This window comes from Equus caballus, chromosome 6 (assembly GCF_041296265.1).
Source record: "Equus caballus isolate H_3958 breed thoroughbred chromosome 6, TB-T2T, whole genome shotgun sequence".
Lineage (NCBI taxonomy): Eukaryota > Metazoa > Chordata > Mammalia > Perissodactyla > Equidae > Equus > Equus caballus.
Window position 1 is genome coordinate 21,953,166 of NC_091689.1, and position 21,150 is coordinate 21,974,315.

The following is a 21,150-nucleotide window of genomic DNA, read 5'->3' on the forward strand; positions in this document are numbered from 1 at the left end:
AGCTAATCTTCCTCAAAAAAAAAAAAAAAAAAAAAAAAAGAAAAGCCAAAGACAGACAGAGATCGCTGCATACGGAAAAGAGAAGACGCCCAAGGATGAGCCCCCAGGGCCTTCCATATTTAAGAGGATATAGAAATAAGAACGAATTGCAAAAGGGACTGAGCAGCCAGGAGGGTAGTAGGAAAACGTGGTGAGCACATTATCCCAGCCAGGAGAAGAGAGGTTTCAAGGAGGGAGAGTGAGCGATGAGTGCTGACAGTTTAAGTAAAATGAGGCCACACGCTGGCATCCCAGGTATTACAATCTCTTGTACATGTAGAGCCAGAGGCATTTCCTGGATGGAGAACGAACTCTGCATAAGTGTGTCAGGGGCCCTGCTGGGACTGAGGGATGGGAAGGAGGGCGTGAGTGAAGGCCTAGAATGCTGAAGATGGTTGGCAGATTTGTCTGGGCAATTGTGAGTCCGGAGGGTGTAACCCAACGAGGCTGGATACCAGGATGCGCGAGCCACGCGCAGGCTGCATGGGAACCAGGTCAAGGCTCCGCTGGCTTTGATCAGGGATGCTAGGGTAGCGGACTTTTGTTTCCAAAAAACCACTCGCATGGGTCGGGGCAGGGACTCGGCCGGTGAGCACAAACCAGGCCCTGTGGGGCCCCCGATGGGCCCTGGTGCTCCGCGCATCTGCAACAATCCCATTTGCCTCAAACCTGCGGGACGAGCCCTCTGCGCTCTGGACCGCTGCTGCAGTGCGGTCCAGCTCCGCGGGGTCCCCAGGGCTGAGATCACGTGGGAACTGGGGTGGGGGGTGGACGCGCAAGGGGCTGGGGACCCACGCGGAGCAGGCGGCGGCGCTCAGGAAGCTGCAGCTTGAGATCCCTATCTCAATTTTTTTTTTTTTTTTTTTAAAGGGATAGGATGCCTCGGAAGCCTCCGTGGTATTTCATCGCGCCTTACATAGCCACCGTGCAAACTTCGGTTCACCCGCGGAGTGTGCCACCCACGCCCCCACGGCCACGGAGGCTCTTTGCCTTTGGGAAGAAATTTCGTCTATTAAAACGAGGCACTCACGTCACTTTAGGAAAAGGAGGCAGAAAGTTAAAAAATGGGACGGGGGAGCCAACAAAGTGCGGTCTGGGGATGCTGGCGAGTCGCAGAGGCTGCTGGAGCCAGCAGCTCGGAAATAAACAAAAACGCGCACCGCCTCCCGGGTCCCAGGGCGCGGGGCAGCGCAGGGGCCGGCGGACAGGGCCGGGGCGGGAGCCGGGCCGCGCCGGAGGTCGGAGGCGGGATGGCCCGGCGTCCTCGTCCCCCGGGCCCCGGCCGCGCGCCTGGCACCCAGCGCCGCGCGCTCCTCCTCCCGCGGTCCCGGCGGGGCGCGGACGCGGCGCGGCGCGGCGCGGCGCGGACTACAAGTCCCAGGAAGCCCAGAGGCAGGCGCGGGGCGGAGCCTGGCGCAATTCCCCGGGATCCGGCGCGCTGGGAAGCGCCGCGGAGGACGCAGCGGCGGCCGGAGGGCGGCGAGCGCGCGGGCGGGCGGGGCGCGGGCGGAGGCGGGGCCGACGTGGGCCGGAGCCCTGCGTGCCAGGGAGGGGGCCGGCCGGGCGGGCGGCGCTCGGAGCGGGCTCCGCGTCTCGCACGGTGCCTGCGGCTCGGTCCCGGCTCGGCGGGCGGCGCGCGGCGGCTCGGCGCGGGGGCCTCGGCGCGCTGGGCGGCGCAGCACGCAGCGCGCGGACCCTCGCCGCGGCCGGGCGCCCGGAGCGGCGCGGCACTGCCCGGGGGCCGGCCCTCGGCCCCGGCGCTCGGAGCGCGGCGGCTGCCTAGGCTTTAATGGCTGCTCGGTGGGGCAGCGCCTAGGGCTGGAAGGCGGCTGCGGCGCAGGAAGGCGCCCGAGCGAGCCTCCTCCGGGCCGGCCGCGCCCGCCGCGGCGCGCTCCATGGGGGCGCGCTGACCCGGGCGCCGGGGCCCGCTCGCTCGCCGGCCGCGCGTCCCGGCCATGAACTGAGTCCCCGCGCCTGCTCCGCCCGCTCCTTTCTTCTCGCGCGTCCTCCGCCCGCCGCCGGCGGGCCCGGCTCCCCAGGGGCTGCGGCGCCCCGGGCTCGGCGGCCCGCGGGCCCCGGGGCGCGGGGCGGCGGCGGCGGCGGGGGGCGCGCGGCTCCGGGCGCGGCGCCTGCACCATGAACTACCAGCAGCAGCTGGCCAACTCGGCTGCCATCCGGGCCGAGATCCAGCGCTTCGAGTCGGTCCACCCCAACATCTACTCCATCTATGAGCTGCTGGAGCGCGTGGAGGAGCCGGTGCTGCAGAACCAGATCCGGGAGCACGTCATCGCCATCGAAGGTGAGGGCCGGGCCGCCGCGGGGCTTCTGGAAAGCTCGGGGGAGCGGGTGCCCCCGGCGCGGCGGGGTGTGCGCGCGCGTGTGAGTGTGCGTGCTTGTGTACACACGCGCCGGCCCTTGGCACGCGGCTGCCCCGCCGCGTGAGCACTGCGGTGCTTCTTGACCCTGCAGGGCCGGGCGAGAGCCGAGGGGGAGGCCGAGGGCCGGGCGAGCGCGCCGCGGGCTCTGCCGGGGAAGGTGGACCGTCAGCGTTAATTCCAGAATGGGCAGTAGAGTGTCTCCTGTGAGAAAGTGGTTCGATGAGGCCGTGTCCTGGGCAGTTCGAGGGACCCGGCCCAGCTGATACCGGGGACCAGCTGGAAGGATTGGCGGCCACCGGGCCGTGACAGGTTACCAGGCCAGGGCCGAGCGTCTTGCTGGACTTTGAAGACGTGTTTTGAGAGGTGCTGCTGCTGGGGATGAGGCTCTGGACAGCATGTTTAGGCGGAGCAGGCCGTCCCCCTTCACGTCTTTGCCAAATTCAGGGGCACAGTGGAAGCAGCTGTACTGAGCCCACGCAGAGAGCCAGCCCCGCTGAGGGCGGCATCCTGTCCAGGTGCAGGTCCACCTGCCTTGTGCAAAGGCTGGCCTCCATAGAGCATTTTCTACCAAAAGTCCCGGGCCAAGTTAGAAGAACCACCCTAGCAGGAGGGCAGGGGATCCCACAGCCTCAGGGTCTCACTTTCACATCCCTGGAGGCCACCCCCCGTCCTGCATGTGAGGCAAGGCTCTGACCCCCCCGGACAGGTGCAGCAGAGTTCTCCTTTCCTGGGCCTGTGGTCTCTCGGGGTTATCAGTGGCTCTTGTTCCTGTGCTCCTAGGCTTCTGGATTGTCTCTGTTTGGTCCTGCCCAGATTCACCTGGGGCACCAGGCAGGATGTAAATGTAGAATATGGAGTTATACCCCAGCCTCGATCAATGCAGTCTTTCCCCTCACATCGCTGTTGGCCAGTGATGGCAAAAGGCTTGTAGGGTGGGTTGCCTGTAATATGGAACTGTCCTAAGCGAAGACCAGTAGGGCCGCTGTTGAGGAACAATGAGAACGTTCCAAGGCTTGGCAGTGTCCAAAATCCCGGCTGCGGGCAGTCGCCCAACTACCCCCATCTGTGAGTGGGGACGCCTCGGTCACTGGAGGGCTTTGCTTTGGCCCTTGAAGTCTGAATTGCTAACCCCAGAGTGCCTTGGTTTGACGCTTGGCCGGTGAGATGGAGAAGGTGGGTGTTGTGGTGCTGATCCTCTTGGCATTTGGCAGCTCCATGGACTTGAACAGTGTCCCGGCCAGACTGCTGATTGGCTGGCTGTACCCACAGGGGACTTGCTGATTCCCGGAGAGGATCCGAGCTGTGCTCCAGCTTTACGTGGGGCCTGGCTCTCAGTGCACCTGGCTGCCTTGTTGGCAATTTAAGGTGCTTCCAGATTCCTCGAGAGGCACAGGCTGCAGTGTGCCTCTGACGAGACTTATGGGAGGCCGTGGACCTGCACACATCTGCTGCTGCCGGGGTGATGTTGCAGAAATGGTCCTCCAGCACCTGAGCTCTGGTCCCATTGCCATCAAAGTGGAAGGGCCCAGTGCCTGTTTCACTTGTCTCTTTCCAGCTCTCAGGCAGCATCCTCAGAAGTCTGATGAAACACTTTGAAAGCCGGTGCCCAAGTATTCAGTGCAGCTGGCTGAGAGCACCTTGTCACTGTGCACATTCCTCTAGCTGAGTGTGATTCATGACGCCTCCTTTTCATTTCCCGTTCTTGAAGCTGAGCTCTGGGCTCTCAAGCACTTTCAGCAAAGCAGTTTGACTTTCTAGCAAGAGGATGTGTTTTTGTGTTTCTTTTCTTAAAAAAAATACTGTGTGAGTCCTAGATGATGGTTTTTGGTAGCTTGATGCCTGCCTTTATGATGCGAGACTTCACACCCCTTCTTGGCTGGAATCCTTATCATTTTTAAGAAGACTCAGAATCAGTGAATGAATCCTGTTTGGGGCTTTGATGATGCTGTTATTTTTCTGTTAGAAAAAGGAGCGTCTATCTTGTGTCAGGGCTGTTGTTAATTTAATAAGGCTTAAGAACCATTCAAATATGCTTCTGTTCTTTGCATTATTATCAACAATGATACCACCTTTCATTTGTGTAAAACTTTAGCTAAGATACTCTTGCATTCATCATCTCATTGTGTGGCTGTACCAACCCCGGGAGAGAATGTGGGCCAGCTTCAATATCCTCGTTTTATAGAGGATGGAGGCTCAGGGAGGGTTATTGACCTCTTGAACGTTTGACTGAGGTCATTCAAAGTCTGGTCTGAACCAACAGATGGTTTGAATAGAGAGCCCAGGTCTGCAGCCTCCCCAAGAACCTTACGCTGCCCCTTCTAATGAAACCTAAGTTCATTTGTTAGAATGAAATGTTCTCCCACTCTGTGCCAGTTTGAAGATATGGTTGTGATTTATGTCTACATCATTGATATTTTGGACATGGAGAGGATTGCTCAGTCGTGGCAGGACGACATTTTTCCTGTGAGAAGAGACCTCTGCAGAAACAGTTTTGTGCAGTTGTGTAGGGTGTGGCTTATTCACACGTACTGAACCAGAGAGCATTGCCCTGGGGTCTGGAGACTGAAGATGCGTTTGGAGGAACCCAGTGCGATAACTGAGTGTTCCCCCGGAGCATCACAGTAACCCCAAGAAACGTACGTGGATCTGCTCCTGCCTAGGAACCTTGGAGCTTAGGATGGTCCAGCGGCAAAGTGTCAATCTTCATGAATTTTAAATATCACCATTTCCAATCAGGACAAGTATATGCACATCGTAGTCAATAGTTTAAAAATCGCTCGTTCCACCAAACAGAGAAAACTGCATTTTGGAGGATGTCTAGCTAGACATTTTTTCCCGCCTCTGTGTGTGCATACACAGAACTGGAGTCATACTTACAAGCTTCTTGATCAGCATAGTGTGAGCATTTTTCAGTGTTATGAAAAACTTTTAAGATGCGATTTCTCATGTTGGCATAATATTCTAGCATTTGGCTGTACCATAATTTACTTAAAATTTCCCTGTTTTCTGGCGTCTTCAGGAATTTTTGCTGTTAGAGTGGGGAGTGGCCTTGTCAAAGGGAAGGCTGTTTTGGCAAATGTTCATTTCAGGGTGATTCAGAGTGGGGTCAGGATTGAAAAAAGCTCTTAATGATGGATTGAATCTGATGTATTTTAGTTGAAAGAGCTCACCAAGATTCCCAAATAAGAATGGGTCTGTGGCCCTATTTGGAGGCATGGGAAATGTGATTTTGGTCTGTCTTGCTTTAGAACATTACCTTGCCAAAAAAAAAAAAAGGGTGTTTTTTTCCCCCAAATCTTTATTTTAGACTTTGAGAGATTTATTTTTTCCCTCCAAATCGGTGGCGTTTATGGAAACATTGCCGATCATTTTCAGATTCACCTGATCAGATTTCTGGGGTGTCCCACAGGGCTGTGCCATGCTGTGAATTGCAGCCCTATTGCGCGGGTGTTCTCCGTGCCCAGAGATGAGCCTGCAGCCTGCGTGCCCCTAGCGTCAACAGTTTGTTTTCGGTTTTCCCCATCTGATTCTCCTTTAAGAAGTCTGTCCGGGGTTGACCGGTTGAGGTAAATGAGTCAGCTGCCTTTCTCATTAAATAAAGCTTGTTCTTCTTTTAAGGATAAAGCCTCTATTAGCAACTGCACGTTGTAATTCAGCCTGCCAGCCGCCGAACTGTGATGTGGAAGAGAACCCAGCCAGCTCATTCATCTGGCAGTGGTGGGGCCCCCAACCAGCATTTGTGCCTCCACCTGCACCAGGCAGCAGATTGGGAGAACCAAGTTCCCCACTGACCCCACCGGTGGTTGGTGTGTCTTCCTCTGAGGGTTCGGGAGAGGTCCCAATGGTCTGTCCTTGGCGGGAGTAGTCTGCCAGGATTCCTGGTAAGGGCACTTTCACAGGAGCATTCCAGGGCTGGGCCCTGGCATTTGGGGCCCCTGGGAAGATGGGGCAGGGAACCCACTTAATCCCATGAGACAGCTGCTTTGTGGAGTGTCTGTGTACAGCAGATTGCCAAGTGCTGACCCTGTATCATCTTGATGTATCCTGTGGCAGTCCCATGACATAGATGCCACCTCTGAGACCCAGAAAGTGTAGGACACTTGCCCGAGAGAGGGGATGTGGGCTGATCCGACCTCAGCACCGGCTCTGTACCTCCTTATGAGATAGAAACCCAGCTCCTGATTATTCATAGTCCCACAAGCCATATGTGCAAACCATCCCAAGAGTGTGTTCCCGCTACAGAGGTGTCAAGCATTTGAGACTGCTACAAATAGCCCAAAGTATCACGTCCTCTGTCAAGTGGCTTACCACGGCAAAACTTTTGTAAGAGCTGATTTTCATTGGGAAATTTATTTGATCTGGTGTTTTAAGTGTAGGTGTTTAGGGAACAAATTTCTTCTTCCTGCCGTGGACGAGCATAATTTTTCTTTGCCACTATTGACTATATTTGTAATATTTAAAATTTCATCCAAGGTTGCAGGTATGGGGCCTTTTAGTTATTGATGTAAATACTGTAGTCTCCTCCTTAAAAAGAATTCTCAGTTGGCTATTTGTTGCTTCCAGTTAAATTTCATGCCTTACTGGCATCCGACTCCTCCCGGTCCAGGCGTCCCTTCCCATCTGGCTGATGCCATCGTCTTTCCCTGCCTCTCCCAGGCACAGATGGGGTCTCCTGCACTGTGTCCCCAGCTCTGTTCTCTTGTCTTCCTCCACCACTCCAGCCTGAAGGACTGGGAGCCCTTTGAGGGCAGAAATCGGGTCGTGTTCGTTTTTCCTCTCCTCAGTGATCCAGCGTGTCATGTCTGGTCCTTGGAGGATGTCCAGGAATTGTTTGTTGATTGTTGACTTGCTGGAGGGGCTGGCATTTTCTCCGGAGCTTGGGTCCTTGTGCTGCTCGTTGGTAATATAAATAGTGTTTATCCTCCGGCAGAAGTGAGGGTGTGTTGAAACTTGTCGTGAGAGCACAGGTGTTAGAACTGGGCACCTTTTGGATCTGGTGGGTTAGCCTGGGTGGCAACTAAATGCCATGTGGCGTTTGGGGTGGAAATGAGATTTTTTTCTAGTGGATGTAGGGGAAGAAGAAGATCTGCTTGCTGAATCCTGGCCACTTTTCCAGCCTGGCTATCTGCAAGAGGTTGGCGTTTCTTTATGTCCGGTGTAAGTGGATTTCAGACATAGAATAATATCATTGACAGGGACCAATGAGTGACAGCTAGGTGACTGACATAACGTAGTCTCTTCATTCTAACATTGAAGACCGTGCTTCTCAAACTTGAGTACACAATCAAATCTCTTGGCAGGCTTGGGAAAACAGATTGCTGGCCTCCACCCCCAGAGCTTCTAGTTCTGTAGATCTGGAGCGAGCCTGAGAATGTGCTTTTCTAACAGGTTTCCAGAGGATGCTGATGCTGCTGGTCCGGGGACCACACTTTGAGAAGCGTCGCTGTGAAGGGCAGGGTCTTCTCTGGGCCAGCCCTCCCATGCTCGTTCTTCCAGGCAGTTCTCCAGTCAGTGAGAGGTCTTCCTCTCATCTTTCCCTGCAGGTTATGGGGGAGGCCAGCAGCCCAGGGAGTTGCTGAGGGGTGACACAGCTTAAACACAGCGGGAGGAGAGATTTAAATCCGGGTCCAAATGAGTTCAAGTCCATGTTCGCTCTACTCCCACGGTCCTGAGTACCCTGTGAGGGAAGTGGTCAGGTGGGGGATGGACATCGCCAAGGCGGTCCCTAGGGAGGTAGGACCAGCTGATGTCCCATTCCCTTTTAAGTCCTGGTCTGTGGTTCTGTGGACTTCCCTTCCTGTCTTTTGTTGATTTTCAGCATCCTCTCCTATATATTTAGATGTGGTTCTTCAATATTCACTTGTTATGATAATTGGGCAGATAATACGTTTTGTTACCGCTGTTTCAGAGCTAAAAGAGCATTTCTGTGAAAGGAGAGATATATGTTATTAGCAGCTTACAAGGCCTGTTGCGGGGAGTGAGGGGGGTGCCTGGAGGAAGTGACTCAGGAGGGAGAACCCGCTACAGCAGCTGCAGGAACCTTCAAAACAAAACCTGTGGCCCTGTTACTGCCACCTCTGTCTTTTGCCCAAACCAGACTTTTTATTTTGTTAAGACTAAAATCCCTTATTTTGCATCCTTCTCTTTTCCTGTGTACCCTGCAGGTGTTTATAGTTCGTGAGTCTCGCTCTGGCTTGTTTTAACTACTGATTTGGTCTTTTCTCAGATTTCTCAACATTCAGTCAAACCCGGGTCCCGTGCTCCCACCCCCTTCCCCAACGCTCCGGATGCTTTGAGTCCTTTGCTTAAGTGATTGAGTTGGGCAAATCGGATCAAGCTTAGTGATTTTTAAAATCCAGGGTTCGGGGTTCTGATCTGCTGCTTAGCTCCATAATTCCTTCCCTTGGTGCAGTACCTCTCTCTGAGAGGCGGAATCCACTCTGCAGAAGGGACTCTAATCTCTACAGCATCTGTTACTGTTGCGAGGGGTCTGAGTGCGCACGCGCCTTCGTGCCCCCAGCCAGCCCCATCCTTCTGGGAGCCTTGGGCCTCGGAGGGGCTGAGAGGGGTTTTTGGTTCCCGTTTCCTAGTGTGAGAAGCCTGCACACTGGGCTGTGTGTGGAATGACTTTCCCAAGATGCACTGATGACCCTTCCAGGGGCTGGGCTGGCGTTGTAGTTTGGGTCCAGCCCCTCCATCTCCCTGTGCTCCCCACTCACAGTGAACCGAGGCCAGAAGTGGGTGTCTTGGCTCCGGAGGGAAGCAGAGCAAATACCACCCCCGCCAGAAGAGGTTGTTAAGGGACCCTTTGAATATACCAGCCAAATAGTTTGTCTGTGTGCGAGGTCGGGACATTTTCCATAAAGAGCAGACTAAATATAGACTCGAGGGTGGGGACCAGGGCCCGAGAGGGGGCTGTCATCGCTCTGATATTGTTTCTTCCACTGGTGATGAGAACTCGCCACCAGCCCGGAACAGGTGGCCACCCCGAGCTCTCTGGGAACAGATTGGTGTTTTTGTTTAACCGGGGGCTCATTTGCAAATTTCACACTTCTCCCGCTGTTTGATGGGGATTGTCTTTTTTTGGGCTGCCGTGTTGGAGTATTTGTACCGTGTTTCTACACAAGCAACTGTCTAATCTTTAAAACTGCTCACGCCGTCTGGTTGTCATTAGCATCATGGTTAGAAGCTGCTTTTTTTTTTTTAAAGGGTGGGAAACACTTCTCACGGTTCTGAGAGAAGAATTCCAAATAATGACCAGCCATGTTCACCAGCGATTTATGTTTGGTCTTAGAAATGTCAACATTCAGCAAGCTCTAGCAAATAGAAGCATGTTGATTTCCAGCTTAAGACGTGGGCACGCGTAAGCTACTGTTACCATATTCTCAGAGAGAGAACAGTCTCAAAGAGAGAACAGTATCATTAGGAAATGAACTTTTAACTCAGTGAGTTTTACTTGATATGGACATACTAACCGTATTGAGGACACTTGAAAAGAAGGAATTAGAATTTTTTTTTTTAGTGAATGCCTACCACAAAACAAGACCCACTTTAGTTTTCTGAAAGAGTTTTTTTCTTTGTGAGGGCAGATGGTGGCGTTCAGCAAGATTTGATATTATAGATAAGTACTTGCTCGCTTTTGTAATGGAACAGAAATTGCTTTGGAGAGAGCAGATTGCCCCAAACTTCTGCTGTTTATGTTTCCAGTGTCCTTTTCTGCGAGGGGCAGAATGGGCATACTTTCCAGGGAGGGTACTTCCGGAAGCCCGTCAGCCCACCCTTTGTTGTTGTTTTCGAAGATCTGGGTGCCGCTGTGAGCGGTAGTTCAGTCTTGTCCTGTTCCAACACAGCTCCTGTTATTTCAGGCTGCTGAACCTGCTCTCAGACACACACACACACACACACACACACACACACACACACACACAGAGACGCACATGAGCTTTGTTTCAGCTTTAGCTTCCACCCTCAGGCCCGGGTCTCTCACTTTCCACAGATGGTTATTTGGAGTTTGGAATTGAGACCCCTTCAAACTGCCTGAATGTCTTTAACTCTTTTTTTGACATGGAACTGAAATACGGAAAGATGCCCCTGTCAGAGGGAGGAAGTTTTCACAAACTGACCACCTGTGGGTAACCAGCATCCGGATCGAGAAAGACAAGGTGGTCGGCAGAGGCGAGACTCGTCCGTAGTGTGTGTAGTTAGAGATGATTGCCTTCATCCATTCTACTGTTGGTAGGCATTTGGGTCGTTTCCTATTTGGGGCTGGTAGGAATAGCACCGCTGTGCACATTTACATCCATATCGTTTGGTGCCCGCGTGCCCCTGTTCCTGTAGGATGTGTGCTTGGGAGCTAAGTGCTCTGTCTTCTGTTACTCTTCTCCCTTGCTGGATACAGCTGATCCTGAAACCACTCCATCAGGCGGGTGGCCCCTATCTGGAGAGACTTTCGTTTGCTGTTCCAGGTTCGTTTCATGACACTCAGACTGTGCTTACCTGCTGCCTCCCTCTTTTGCTTTTCATTCTTTCCACTCTTTGTACATAAAAAAAAAATTTAAGTGGCTAATACATTTCCAGCTGGATTTGGACTGTCCTGGGTTGGAGATAGCCTTTGGGTCCGTGTTGCCGTTTGAAGGGAAACTCATTTGCTGCTCTGAACGGTGCTGTGGTTACGTATTAGCACTCTTCAGTTTCAGTTGTTTGTAGCAATTATGTGGAAGACACAAAAGAAAAAAAGAAAGGCTCAGTGTTGCCAACTCTCTGCTGTTCTCAAGGGGTTATTTTCTTTGTTTGTTCTGTTGTGTCCCGGGAGCTGCCCATCCCTGCTGGCAAAGGCCACGCTAACCAAGACCTAAACCGGGAAGCTTATTAGGACCCAATGGCTGTGGATCGAGGGGTGTGTGCGGCTCGGGGGTGTGTGTGCGTGTGTGAACTTCTCCAGCGGCTTAACAAACGCAAATATTTATTTTGAGGGATGGGGGTGGGAGGGTCACATTTATCCTCACTTTGTTGAGTGTAGGAAGTGGCTAATGTGAGAATCAATGGGCAAGATTTTATCAAGCAGCAACAATGGGCCAGGCGCAGTTTTTGTCTCTAGGGGTATGCAGATGTGTGGGACATGAGCCCCTCTCCCAGCGCGCCTCAGATCCAGCCCAGGGGGCCACAGCAATACCTGCTGAGATAACCAGCCATACGAGGCAGTGTGGCTGCCTCGGGGAGGGGGTTCTGTGGAGAGCATGAACTCAACCGGACCTGGAAGCTGGGTAGCATCCGGCAGTCCATGGAGGGCCTTTCAGGCTGGTGGGTAGTGGGAGTGGAGCATCCGGAGCTGAATCTCTGCACTGCGTGGAGAACTGGGGGTGAGAGGCCAGAATGATGGAGAAGAGTGCTGCTGGCCCTGGAGAGCAGGCTGGGAGCGCTTTCCTCGGGCAGCAGGAAACTATTGATTGCGGGTTTCCTTTTGTGGAGGGGAGCGTCGCTGTGATGCTCAGCTGTTGCCACAGAGGATAGAAGAGGCGATGACTTAGGGCTGGGGCGTGGCAGTGGGGAGGGGCAGGGTGGGTTCCAGTCAGGGCTGTTGTGAGGGAAGGTGGGAGCCTGGCTGGGGAGAGAGACAGAGGGGCCTTAGAGACACACGTGGATGTGCAGCCCTTAGGTTGCCTGTGCATCTTGGGATGGAGGGACCCGGGAGGAGGGACTGAGATTTGATTCCTGGGAGCACAGGAGTGGGGGGCAAGTCTGGGGGATTCTACCTTTAGATGCCCGGAGGTTTGGGCAGGAGGCAAGTGCTCGGCCCCACAGGACGGTTACCCAGGATTTGTAGAGGAAGGCTCTGTCCCTGTGAGATGGGCTGGGTTGTGTGCATTCAGGAGTCACCCCTGTCTGTCAACAGGCTGAGAGTCAGGCATCCAGAATGCATTGCAGCCACTTCCTCCTGTGCAGATTCTTCACTGGGTGTCTGAGGCACAGTCTACGTCCGTCAGTCCCTTGGAAGTATGGCTGGTGTGCATCTCTCTCCAGGAGCTGGATCAGCCCATATATGACACTGAGCTTCTGCTCGCAGGGCTTGGGCTGTGGTCCTGCCGGTCCGGACAGGTGATCTCCTGGCCACCTGTGCCTCTTTCAGAGCCGTGCGGAGCGTCTACCACGTGATGCTTGATGCATGTATCCATCTAGATTTGTCTATCTGTCAGGTGTGTATATTTTTCACTTAATGGCTTTAATCCATAGTCTTGTAGAGCGGGTGCTGGGAGCACAAAGGTGAGCAGTACAAGGACAGGGCGTGTGCGTGCGGTGGGCCAGGTGTGTAAGGGCCTAGGCGAGTAGAGGGTGCAGAGAACAGGCCCAGGGGCTCCCGGAGGAAGCCCTGTTTGAACGCCAGAAGATGGGCAGCTAATGACATTTGGGGGGGGTCTTTGACAGATGCGTGTCATCTTGCCTCATCGAGCAGGAGGCCTTGGAAAACTGTCATCTCTGCCGAAAGAAACCCCGCTTATCTTCCCACAAAAAAGTCAGTTTCCGGTTCTTCACTTAGGAAAAATTCAGTTTTCCCGAGCTTTCTCAATCTGTACTTGCCTTTCTGGTCATTTTATGCTGGGAATAAAAAATGTGTATATCTCTTTCTGCCAGTAGTCTAAATCAGAGTTTTTTCCCCTCCAACTCCCAAAGCCCCGACCCTTTCCGAGATCTCCTGGCCAGGAGCACCCTGAGAGCAGTGCTCCGGCCGGGGGCAGTTGTGTTCTGTGCTTCTCCCCACAAGTCTTTAGGGCCCCACCTGGGTGGCGAGCGGCGTCTGGACTCCATGGCAGTGCTGCTGTTTCTGAAAGTGGCTCAGGCTTCCAGACTTAGACTGCAGAGCCCGCATTCCTTCTAGAATCCTAGCTTCTTCTGATGGAATGGAGTGGAATGGGAGATTTTTCAGTTTGCAGGTTGCCTGCCTGGGGCTCAGAGAATCGTGGCGTGGTGTGATCCTGTTGGTCTGGGAAGATGGGGCGCTCCTGCACTCCTCCTTGAACGTGAACGTTGGGGCGCTTGGTGGAGAGCAGGGTGTGGTCGGCGAACGGCTCACCTGTTCAGCGGAGCCCTCACCCACCTGTGTGGACTTCGGCCCCTCCTGGGTCTGCCCTGGGGAAGGGGGCGTGCCGCTGGTCTAGGGTCTGGGAGTTGTGTGAGCAAAACGTTTTACTGCTAAAAGAGATGAAATTTGGTCGCAACTCGGGCAATCTCTTTTCGTCAACATTTTTTGATGAAAATTTTCAAACGTGTGGAGGAGTTGAAAGAATGTTCAGAGTGAGCTGGTGCATACCCATCGCCTTGACTTCCTGCTTGTTGATGTGCTGGGTATCTCTCCACCCAGTCCAGGGGATAATTTAAATAGCGTTTTCCATAGAATGCAGAGTTTTCCTAGGCTGGTCTGATTTTGGCTTGGAATCCAAAAGATTTCCAGAAAGAGTGGAGTCTGATTCCAGGGGGATTGTTGGCACAGCAGGGACAAGGTTTCGTTCAGGTGGATCGAGTGCGAGGCTGTCTCATTCTGCAGAGAAGTTGGTGTAACTTGTGCTTTGGAAGGGCAGCCTTTTTGCTGGGTTAATCTTGATACGGTTCAAACTTGAATGCAAAGGGAAACTTCGCATTGGACTCTGTCTTGAATTCCACATAAATTGAACTCTGACTTGACTTGTATGCTGAGTTGTGTGTTTGGGAGGGCAGCCCCTCTCTGGGCCTCGGTGATTTTGGGGGTGGGGTGGCACAAAGTCTTCTGTGTCCCAGGACTTTGCTTTTAGGAGGGGCCAATGTATTGATATGGAACACAGGTATTTTCTTGTTGGAACATGTCACACAGGGACAGCTTCCTGGAAGCAGAGCGATGTCACGGAGGATCACAGCCTTGGTGACTTTACGTGGTCTGTGAGGGACAGATAACCCTAGCCTGGGGATCTGAGACAGGCTTCTGGCTCAGTGACTTCCCATGGGATCTTTGGGAAATGCACGTGTCCCTTCAGGTGTCAGTTTCAGATCCCAGAATCTATGGGATTGAACTTTGATCTCAAGGTTCTTCCTGACTCCGAAGTGGTTGCCACTGCCCCATCCATTGCTCCTCAGTCCCTGAACTCGGGACCAGTCTGACCAGGTCTGGTGGAGGCACAGTTGGGGAGAGAGGGGAGGAGAGGTCTTGATCAGTGAGGTGGGATTGCCCCCAGGGCATTGTGTTGAATTGTTGCACCACCACAGTTCTTCCCCCAGCAAACAGGCAGAGAGTACAATTCCATTTAGTAGAGTAATACCCCAAAAGGAAGGAAATATTGTATGCATGTGTGTAATCCATGTAGTACCTGGATGATCTGGCACTTGTGTGCCTTGTGTAACACGTGCACACGTGTTCAAGGCAGGAGTCTGCAGAAGGAACCTCCTCAGTGGTGATCTCCACAATATTCTGTTCCTCCAGACTTCCCCAGAGAGAGTAAAAAGTAGGTGTGAGACTCTGTCACCCTGGTGATGGTGTGTCATTGTCCTGATACTGAGCACGGGGTGAAAGCGATGGGTAGGGTTACGGAGTCTGTGTTGTTGTATGTGGGAGGTCTTAAGGCAGACTCTGGAAGTCTGACTCATCTCTCAGTCACCTCTCCAGTTCTTGAGTTTTAGGGAGCAGGCTCCAAACTGGAGTCGTCTCGGGCTGAACTGGGAGCTGAATTCTGGTGGGATTCTCCTCTCTGCCATGTTAATCATAGAACCCGATTAGGCTGGAATTCTTGTCCCCAGACTGGGCCCCAAGGGGGCATGTCTTCTGGGTCGTCCTTGAGCCAGTGATGACCTCATCATGGGCTAATGATCCCCGGGCTCCTCCTCATTGACCCCCTGCAGCTGTCCCCACATCCTGCCCATAGCTGGCCTATGACCACACAGCCTTTTTTTGGGGGGGGGGGGGGGCGGGGTGGTGGCTACTGAATCAGCAGATTCCTTTCCCATCATCTCTCGAAGTCTTCACCACAGTTCTCTGTTGCTGTGAGCATGTCATAGGGCGCATCTCCGGGACCCGCCCAGGTTACACTGGCCTGATGAACTGGACTCTTCTCCTCCCCTCTCATGGGACTTCAGGCCATCTTGGCTCATGGCCCTGCCTTTGCATCCATCCCAAATTTCCATTTAACTGAGCCTCAGTATCTGAAATCTCAAGCCAGACTCCGGGTGCGTTTTTTGTTTTGTTTTTAAATTTTTTATTTACTTGAGGCCACATTGGTTTATAACATTGTGTAAATTTCAGGTGTACATTATTATATTTCAGCTTCTGGATAGACAGCATCCTCTTCACCACCAATAGTCTAGTTTTAATCCATTACCATATGTATGTGTCCCTTTACCCCTTTCATCCTTCCCCCAATCCCTTCCCCTCTGGTAAGCACGAATCTATTCTCCATATCTATGGGTTTATTTATCTTCCACATATGAGTAAAATCATATGGTATTTATCTTTCTCTGTTTGACTTATTTTGCTTAACATAATACCCTCTGGGTCCATCCATGTTGTCGCAAATGGGACGATTTCATCCTTTTTTATGGCCAAGTAGTATTCCATTATATATATATGTGTGTGTGTGTGTGTGTGTGTGTGTGTGTGTATATATACACACTGCATCTTCTTTATCCATTCATCCATTGGTGGGCACTTGAGTTGCTTCCAAGTCTTGGCTACTGTGAATAATGCTGTAGTGAACATAGGGGTGCGTATATCTTTTCAAATTAGTGTTTTCAAGTTCTTTGGATAAATACCCAGCAGTGGGATAGCTGGATCATATGGTATTTCTATTCTTAATTTTTTGAGGAGTCACCATACTGTTTTCCATAGTGGCTGAACCAGTCTGCGTTCCCACCAGCTGTGTATGAGGGTTCCCTTTTCTCTACATCCTCTCCAACACTTGTTATCTTTTGTCTTGGTAATTATAGCCATTCTGATGGGCGTGAGGTGGTATCTCATTGTAATTTTGATTTATTTCCCTGATAACTAGTGATGATGACATGTTTGTGTGAGCCTGTTGACCATCTGTATATCTTCCTTGGAACAATGTCTGTTCACATCCTCTGCTCGTTTTTTAATTGGGTTGTTCATTTTCTGGTTGTTGAGCTGTATCAGTTCTTTATGTATTTTGAATTAACCCCTTGTTGGCTATATGATTTACAAATATCTTCTCCCGGTTGGTGAGCTGTCTTTTCCTTTTGTGGATGGTTTCCTTTCCTGTGCAGAAGCTTTTTAGTCTTTTAATCTCCATTTTGTCATGGTCGTCTCGTCATAGTCCAAGCCGGCTTTTAGCTGAGGGGAATTTATCGCAAAATATATTTCAGTTGCCACTTCTTTAATTGTCACTCAACTAGGGGTTGAGTTTCTAGAAACAAAAACAAAAAAAGGTTGGTGGTTCTGAGTGACCTCCCCTTTCTCCCTCACTCTCACGATGACCACCCTCCCCCCAAAAGTGGAAAAAGCTTAACTTTTGAACATGTCGTCTGCTGAGGACAGGGACCCTTTCCTTCTGACGGTTTAGTCTATAAAGGACACCTCCAGCCTCACTCACATTATCGTGGTGGGAGGAACTTTCAGATGACTTGCCTGTCCCTTTCGTCAGATAATTTCAGTAACAGGCAGCCAGAATTCTGCTCACAGCTTGGCTCCCTTCAAGTCCAGTCACATGCCGAATAATGACGTTTCAGTCAACGATGGACCTCGGGTAGGACAGTGATCCCATAAGACTAGTGCCATGTAACCCAGGTGTGTAGTAGGCTATACCATCTGGGTTTGTGTATGTACACTCTATGGCGTTCACACGATGACGAAACTGCCTAACGACGCGTTTCTCAGAATGTGTCCCTGTTGTTAAGTGAAGCCTGACTGTATTAAAAGACCTCTTGCTCCTGAGGCCTTATCTTAAATGGCACAGGGACCCAGGGACCCGGGGAAGTCCTCCTTGGCCACCACACCTAGCTGGACTCCCTGTTCATCCTCCCTCCCTCTCTCTTGTGTGTGTATGTCTCTCTCTAGATATATGCAGCCCTGTGTTCACTGCTGCATTATTCACAATAGCCAAACTTAATGCGATTTATAATTACGTTTCTCTGTGCGTGTGTGTGTTTGTATGGATGCATGAGGATGTCTTCCCCCCCCAGAAGGCAGGAGCAGTGGTCTTGGTCTCTGTTTAATAGGCCGGCCCCAGCAGCCTGGGGGGTTTCCTGCTAATGGCAGAAGGGATGGAGAAATGCGTGGACCATCTTGTTTGGAGTTTATACCTTCCAGTGTTAGAGGACAGAATTCTCCGTCCCACTGCAACCACATGTTGATTCTTAAAACAGCCCCTGCCTCAGAATCCTGGAGGAAGATACTGTGCAAAGCTAATTTCAGTGAACTTTTCCAGAAACTTGAGTTTAGAAGAGCCATTTTCCATGGTTACTGTTACCTTGGCTCTTGTTACATAACTGCTCTTAGATTCAGATAGCGGGAATTTTCTTCTTTTTTTTTGGTGAGGAAGATTGTCCCTGAGCTAACATCTGTGCCCATCTTCCTCTACTTTGTATGTGGGACGCTACCACAGCATTTTTGATGAGTAGAGAAGGTCTGTGCCTGGGATCCCAAACCTGGGCCACTGAAGTGGAACATGAAGAACTTTAACCAGTCAGCCATGGGGCTGGCTCCTAGTCTTCCTCTATTTTGTATGTGGGATGCCACCACAGCGTGGCTTGATGAGTGGTGTGTAGGTCTGCACCTGGGATCTGAACCCACAAACCCCAGGCTGCCGAAGTGGAGCATGCAAACTTAACCACTACACCACTGGGCTGGCCCGCAGACACTGGAATTTTTAAAGCTTGGATTCCAAACATGACAAACTATGATGACTATGATGCTGCCTTTTTGGGGGCTTTCTGGACATGAAAACAGGAATTTTAATCAGAAACTTGAATTTCTCTGACCAAGAGTTTCTGGGTTAGGAGCTGTCAGAAGCTGCGTCTGTGTGAGCAGGGCCACCAAGACTCAAAGCCACTAATGAAAGCCAAGCATTTACTCTTGTTTTCCTCGACCCAAGTCTGTGCTGATCTCCTGTCCTCTGTCTACACTCTGCAAAGATGGGAGAAATGAGGGCTGGGGGTGGACGAGGGAGCCGAATGGACAGAGCCCAGCCTGTTGGACAGAGCCCCCAGCCATCTGTTTACGGGGTTTGGTAGAGTGTGTTTTCTTGCTCTTTTCTCTGCGTGCGTTATGATCTCTAGCTGGAGTCCAGCCTTTTCTCTGAGCTTGAAGGAGACTGGAGCAGCCTCTTGCAGATTCTCCCAGAAGCCCCCGGGTAGCCAGGTCACAGCCAAGATTTGGAGCTGAGTCGAGTCCTTTCTCAGAACTCCCTGCTCTTTCATTGGTGGACCATTTTGCCATCATGCATGCTTGTATTTTTATGCCTAGCTTCTGTACCTGGAGAGCCCCCAAAGAAGCTGCTGTTTGGAATCTGTCACATCATCTGTAGATGCCTAATTGCTGAGTGGTCCTCTGTACCAGGCCCAGCGTGCGGTGCCGACTGGCTAAGGAGCTGCACGCAGCATCTTCTCCCCCCACCCCTGTGATTCTGTTTCAGATGTTAGTTATGAATTTGTTTTTAAGAAGAGAGGACATAAACAGCTCCTTAAAAATGCCATGTGCTCTGAGGACAATCAGGGAGAGGCCAGCACCAGGCTGTGGATGACGGGTGGGGTGCGCTGGCAGAGAAGTCTGGGCCAGCCCTGTGGTCCTGGGCATGGCTCTGCTCCAGCAGCAAGGCAGGCACACGTTTGCCTTGTAAGTGATACCATTGCCTGGAGGCAGCCCTGACAGCTGCTCCTGCTCCGGATTCCAGAAATTTCTATTAAACATTTCATGAACACCTTCCTAGTTTCTTCCCTTTCCCTCCCTTAAAATCCATAATAGCACCAACTGTTTATTGTGTGCCATCTATGGGACCCCATGTTAAGGGCTTAACATCCTTTGTGTCTCTTTATCCTGGCCATCCCAGGACAGAGGTGGCAGAGACCCTGTTTTACAAGCCAGGAGCCTGAGGCCTAGAGTTTAGAGCCTCGCCCAGATCCACCCACGCCTGGCTGATCCAGGATTTGAACTCAGGACTGAGAAAGGAAACCTCTCAGATCAGCCCGTAGAGACATGAGGGGTTCTCTGTTGTCTGCACCCCTCCTGCAGATTCCGATTTGCGGTTCGAAACGCACATTTGTGCTCAGTTTTGCTCACCGGGGTTTAAAAGAAATTAACAGCTGTGGGTTCACATTTACTCCATTGCTGAAGTTTGGTGGCACTGGGAAGCTCACCGGCGGTTTTGATTGTGTGAGGAGGGGAGATGATGGCAAGCCAGCTGCCTGCGATTCCAGGTTCACAGTGTGGGAGGAGGGAGAGTTTCCAGACTACGTGCTTTTGCAGATTCACCCAAGTTCAGAGAATCTGCAACAACCTCTGATCCCGGCCGGTTGAAACTATAGCTCTTAACTTCGAGCCACACGAATTATGTGACATTTTAATAATGCAGATGCTCGAAAGCAGTTAGTGTTTTACCCGCATAAATAGAAGTTCCTTTTTCTCTGAGCTATAATTAGCGTAACAGGGAGAAACGGATGCCCTGGGAATCAGCGTGATGTGCCTGGGGTCATGCAAAGCAGGATGGCAGAGCCGGACGTGGCAGAATGCAGTGCACGGCCTGACGCTGCTTTCCTAGGGGAGTGCAGCCAGTTTTGCATCTGGGAGGCTTGGCACATGATTTGCTTTCCGACACAGGTATGGGCGGGGTGGGTCAGATGGCACCGTCCCTCGTTCAGAGAGGGGCACCGGGTGTGGAGAGGGAGGCGTGGCTCACCTGGGTTGTCCGGTGGCGGCTCTCTTCACTGGGACGGCGGTTCCCTGGTTCCTGTCCAGTGCCTTGCCCACAGCGCTCCTTCCCAGGGCATTTGCCCAGACTCCCCTTGCAGGCATGACTTTGTCATGCCTCCCTATCTGTTCAGGGAGCAGACCACGGCATCCTGCCCGTCCTGCAGGCTCAGTGAGGGGCGATGGGGCCTTGTATCTGGTGATCGGGGAGCGGTGGGAAGCATGGGTGGTGGCTGTGCCCCCCCCCTCCACCGCCTCATCCTCCGCGGCATCTGAGCGGTGTAGGGAGTGTGTGGTGGTGCCACCTGTGACTTCCCACCTGAGCCACCCTCACCGCTTAGGCAGGACTCACCTGTAAGACCCTGTGACCCTCATGTGATGCAACAGTTGCTGGCAGTTACCGTCAAAATTATTGGTGAATTTTGCAGCTGCAGTGCTCTTTCTGGACTTATTTTATTTTATTCTACAACTTAGAGTTATGGTTTCTATAGGAGAGAGGGCATGTATTGGAAGTCGACAATTTAATGAGTTTTGACAGATGGATGCATCCATGAAACCACAACCAGGATATTGAACGTGCCCTTCTCCCTTCTCCCAGATGCTTCCCCCTGCCCCTTTGTGACCCCTCCCCCCTCCTGCCCCCGTCTGCTGGCACTGATCTGCTGTCTGTCATTGTGGATTAGCTTGCATTTCCCAGAATTTAATAGAAATGGAATCACGCGGTAATGGACTCTCTCCTTGTCGGGCTTCATTCACTCCACTTGACGATGCTGAGATTCATCCCGGTTGTAGTGCCTTTCTGTAGCTTGTCCTTTTTATTGCTGAGTAGTATTCCATTGTGTGGCCTGACCACAGTTT

At 52.1% G+C, this 21,150-nt stretch overlaps 1 protein-coding gene across 6 annotated transcripts in view; it reads left to right on the forward strand.

Moving 5' to 3' along the window:
* Window positions 1–2,078: 2,078 nt before the first annotated feature.
* Window positions 2,079–21,150, forward strand: part of AGAP1 (ArfGAP with GTPase domain, ankyrin repeat and PH domain 1) — a 558,771-nt gene continuing 539,699 nt past the window's right edge. For 2 of the 6 annotated variants that reach the window (XM_070269555.1, XM_070269554.1), the window contains exon 1: window positions 2,089–2,338. In XM_070269555.1, the coding sequence (XP_070125656.1) occupies window positions 2,176–2,338 (163 nt within the window). In that variant the 5' untranslated portion in view covers window positions 2,089–2,175. Of the gene's footprint in view, window positions 2,339–21,150 lie in introns of all 6 variants that reach the window. The other 4 variants (XM_070269557.1, XM_070269556.1, XM_023642639.2 and 1 more) reach the window with 4 other exon arrangements.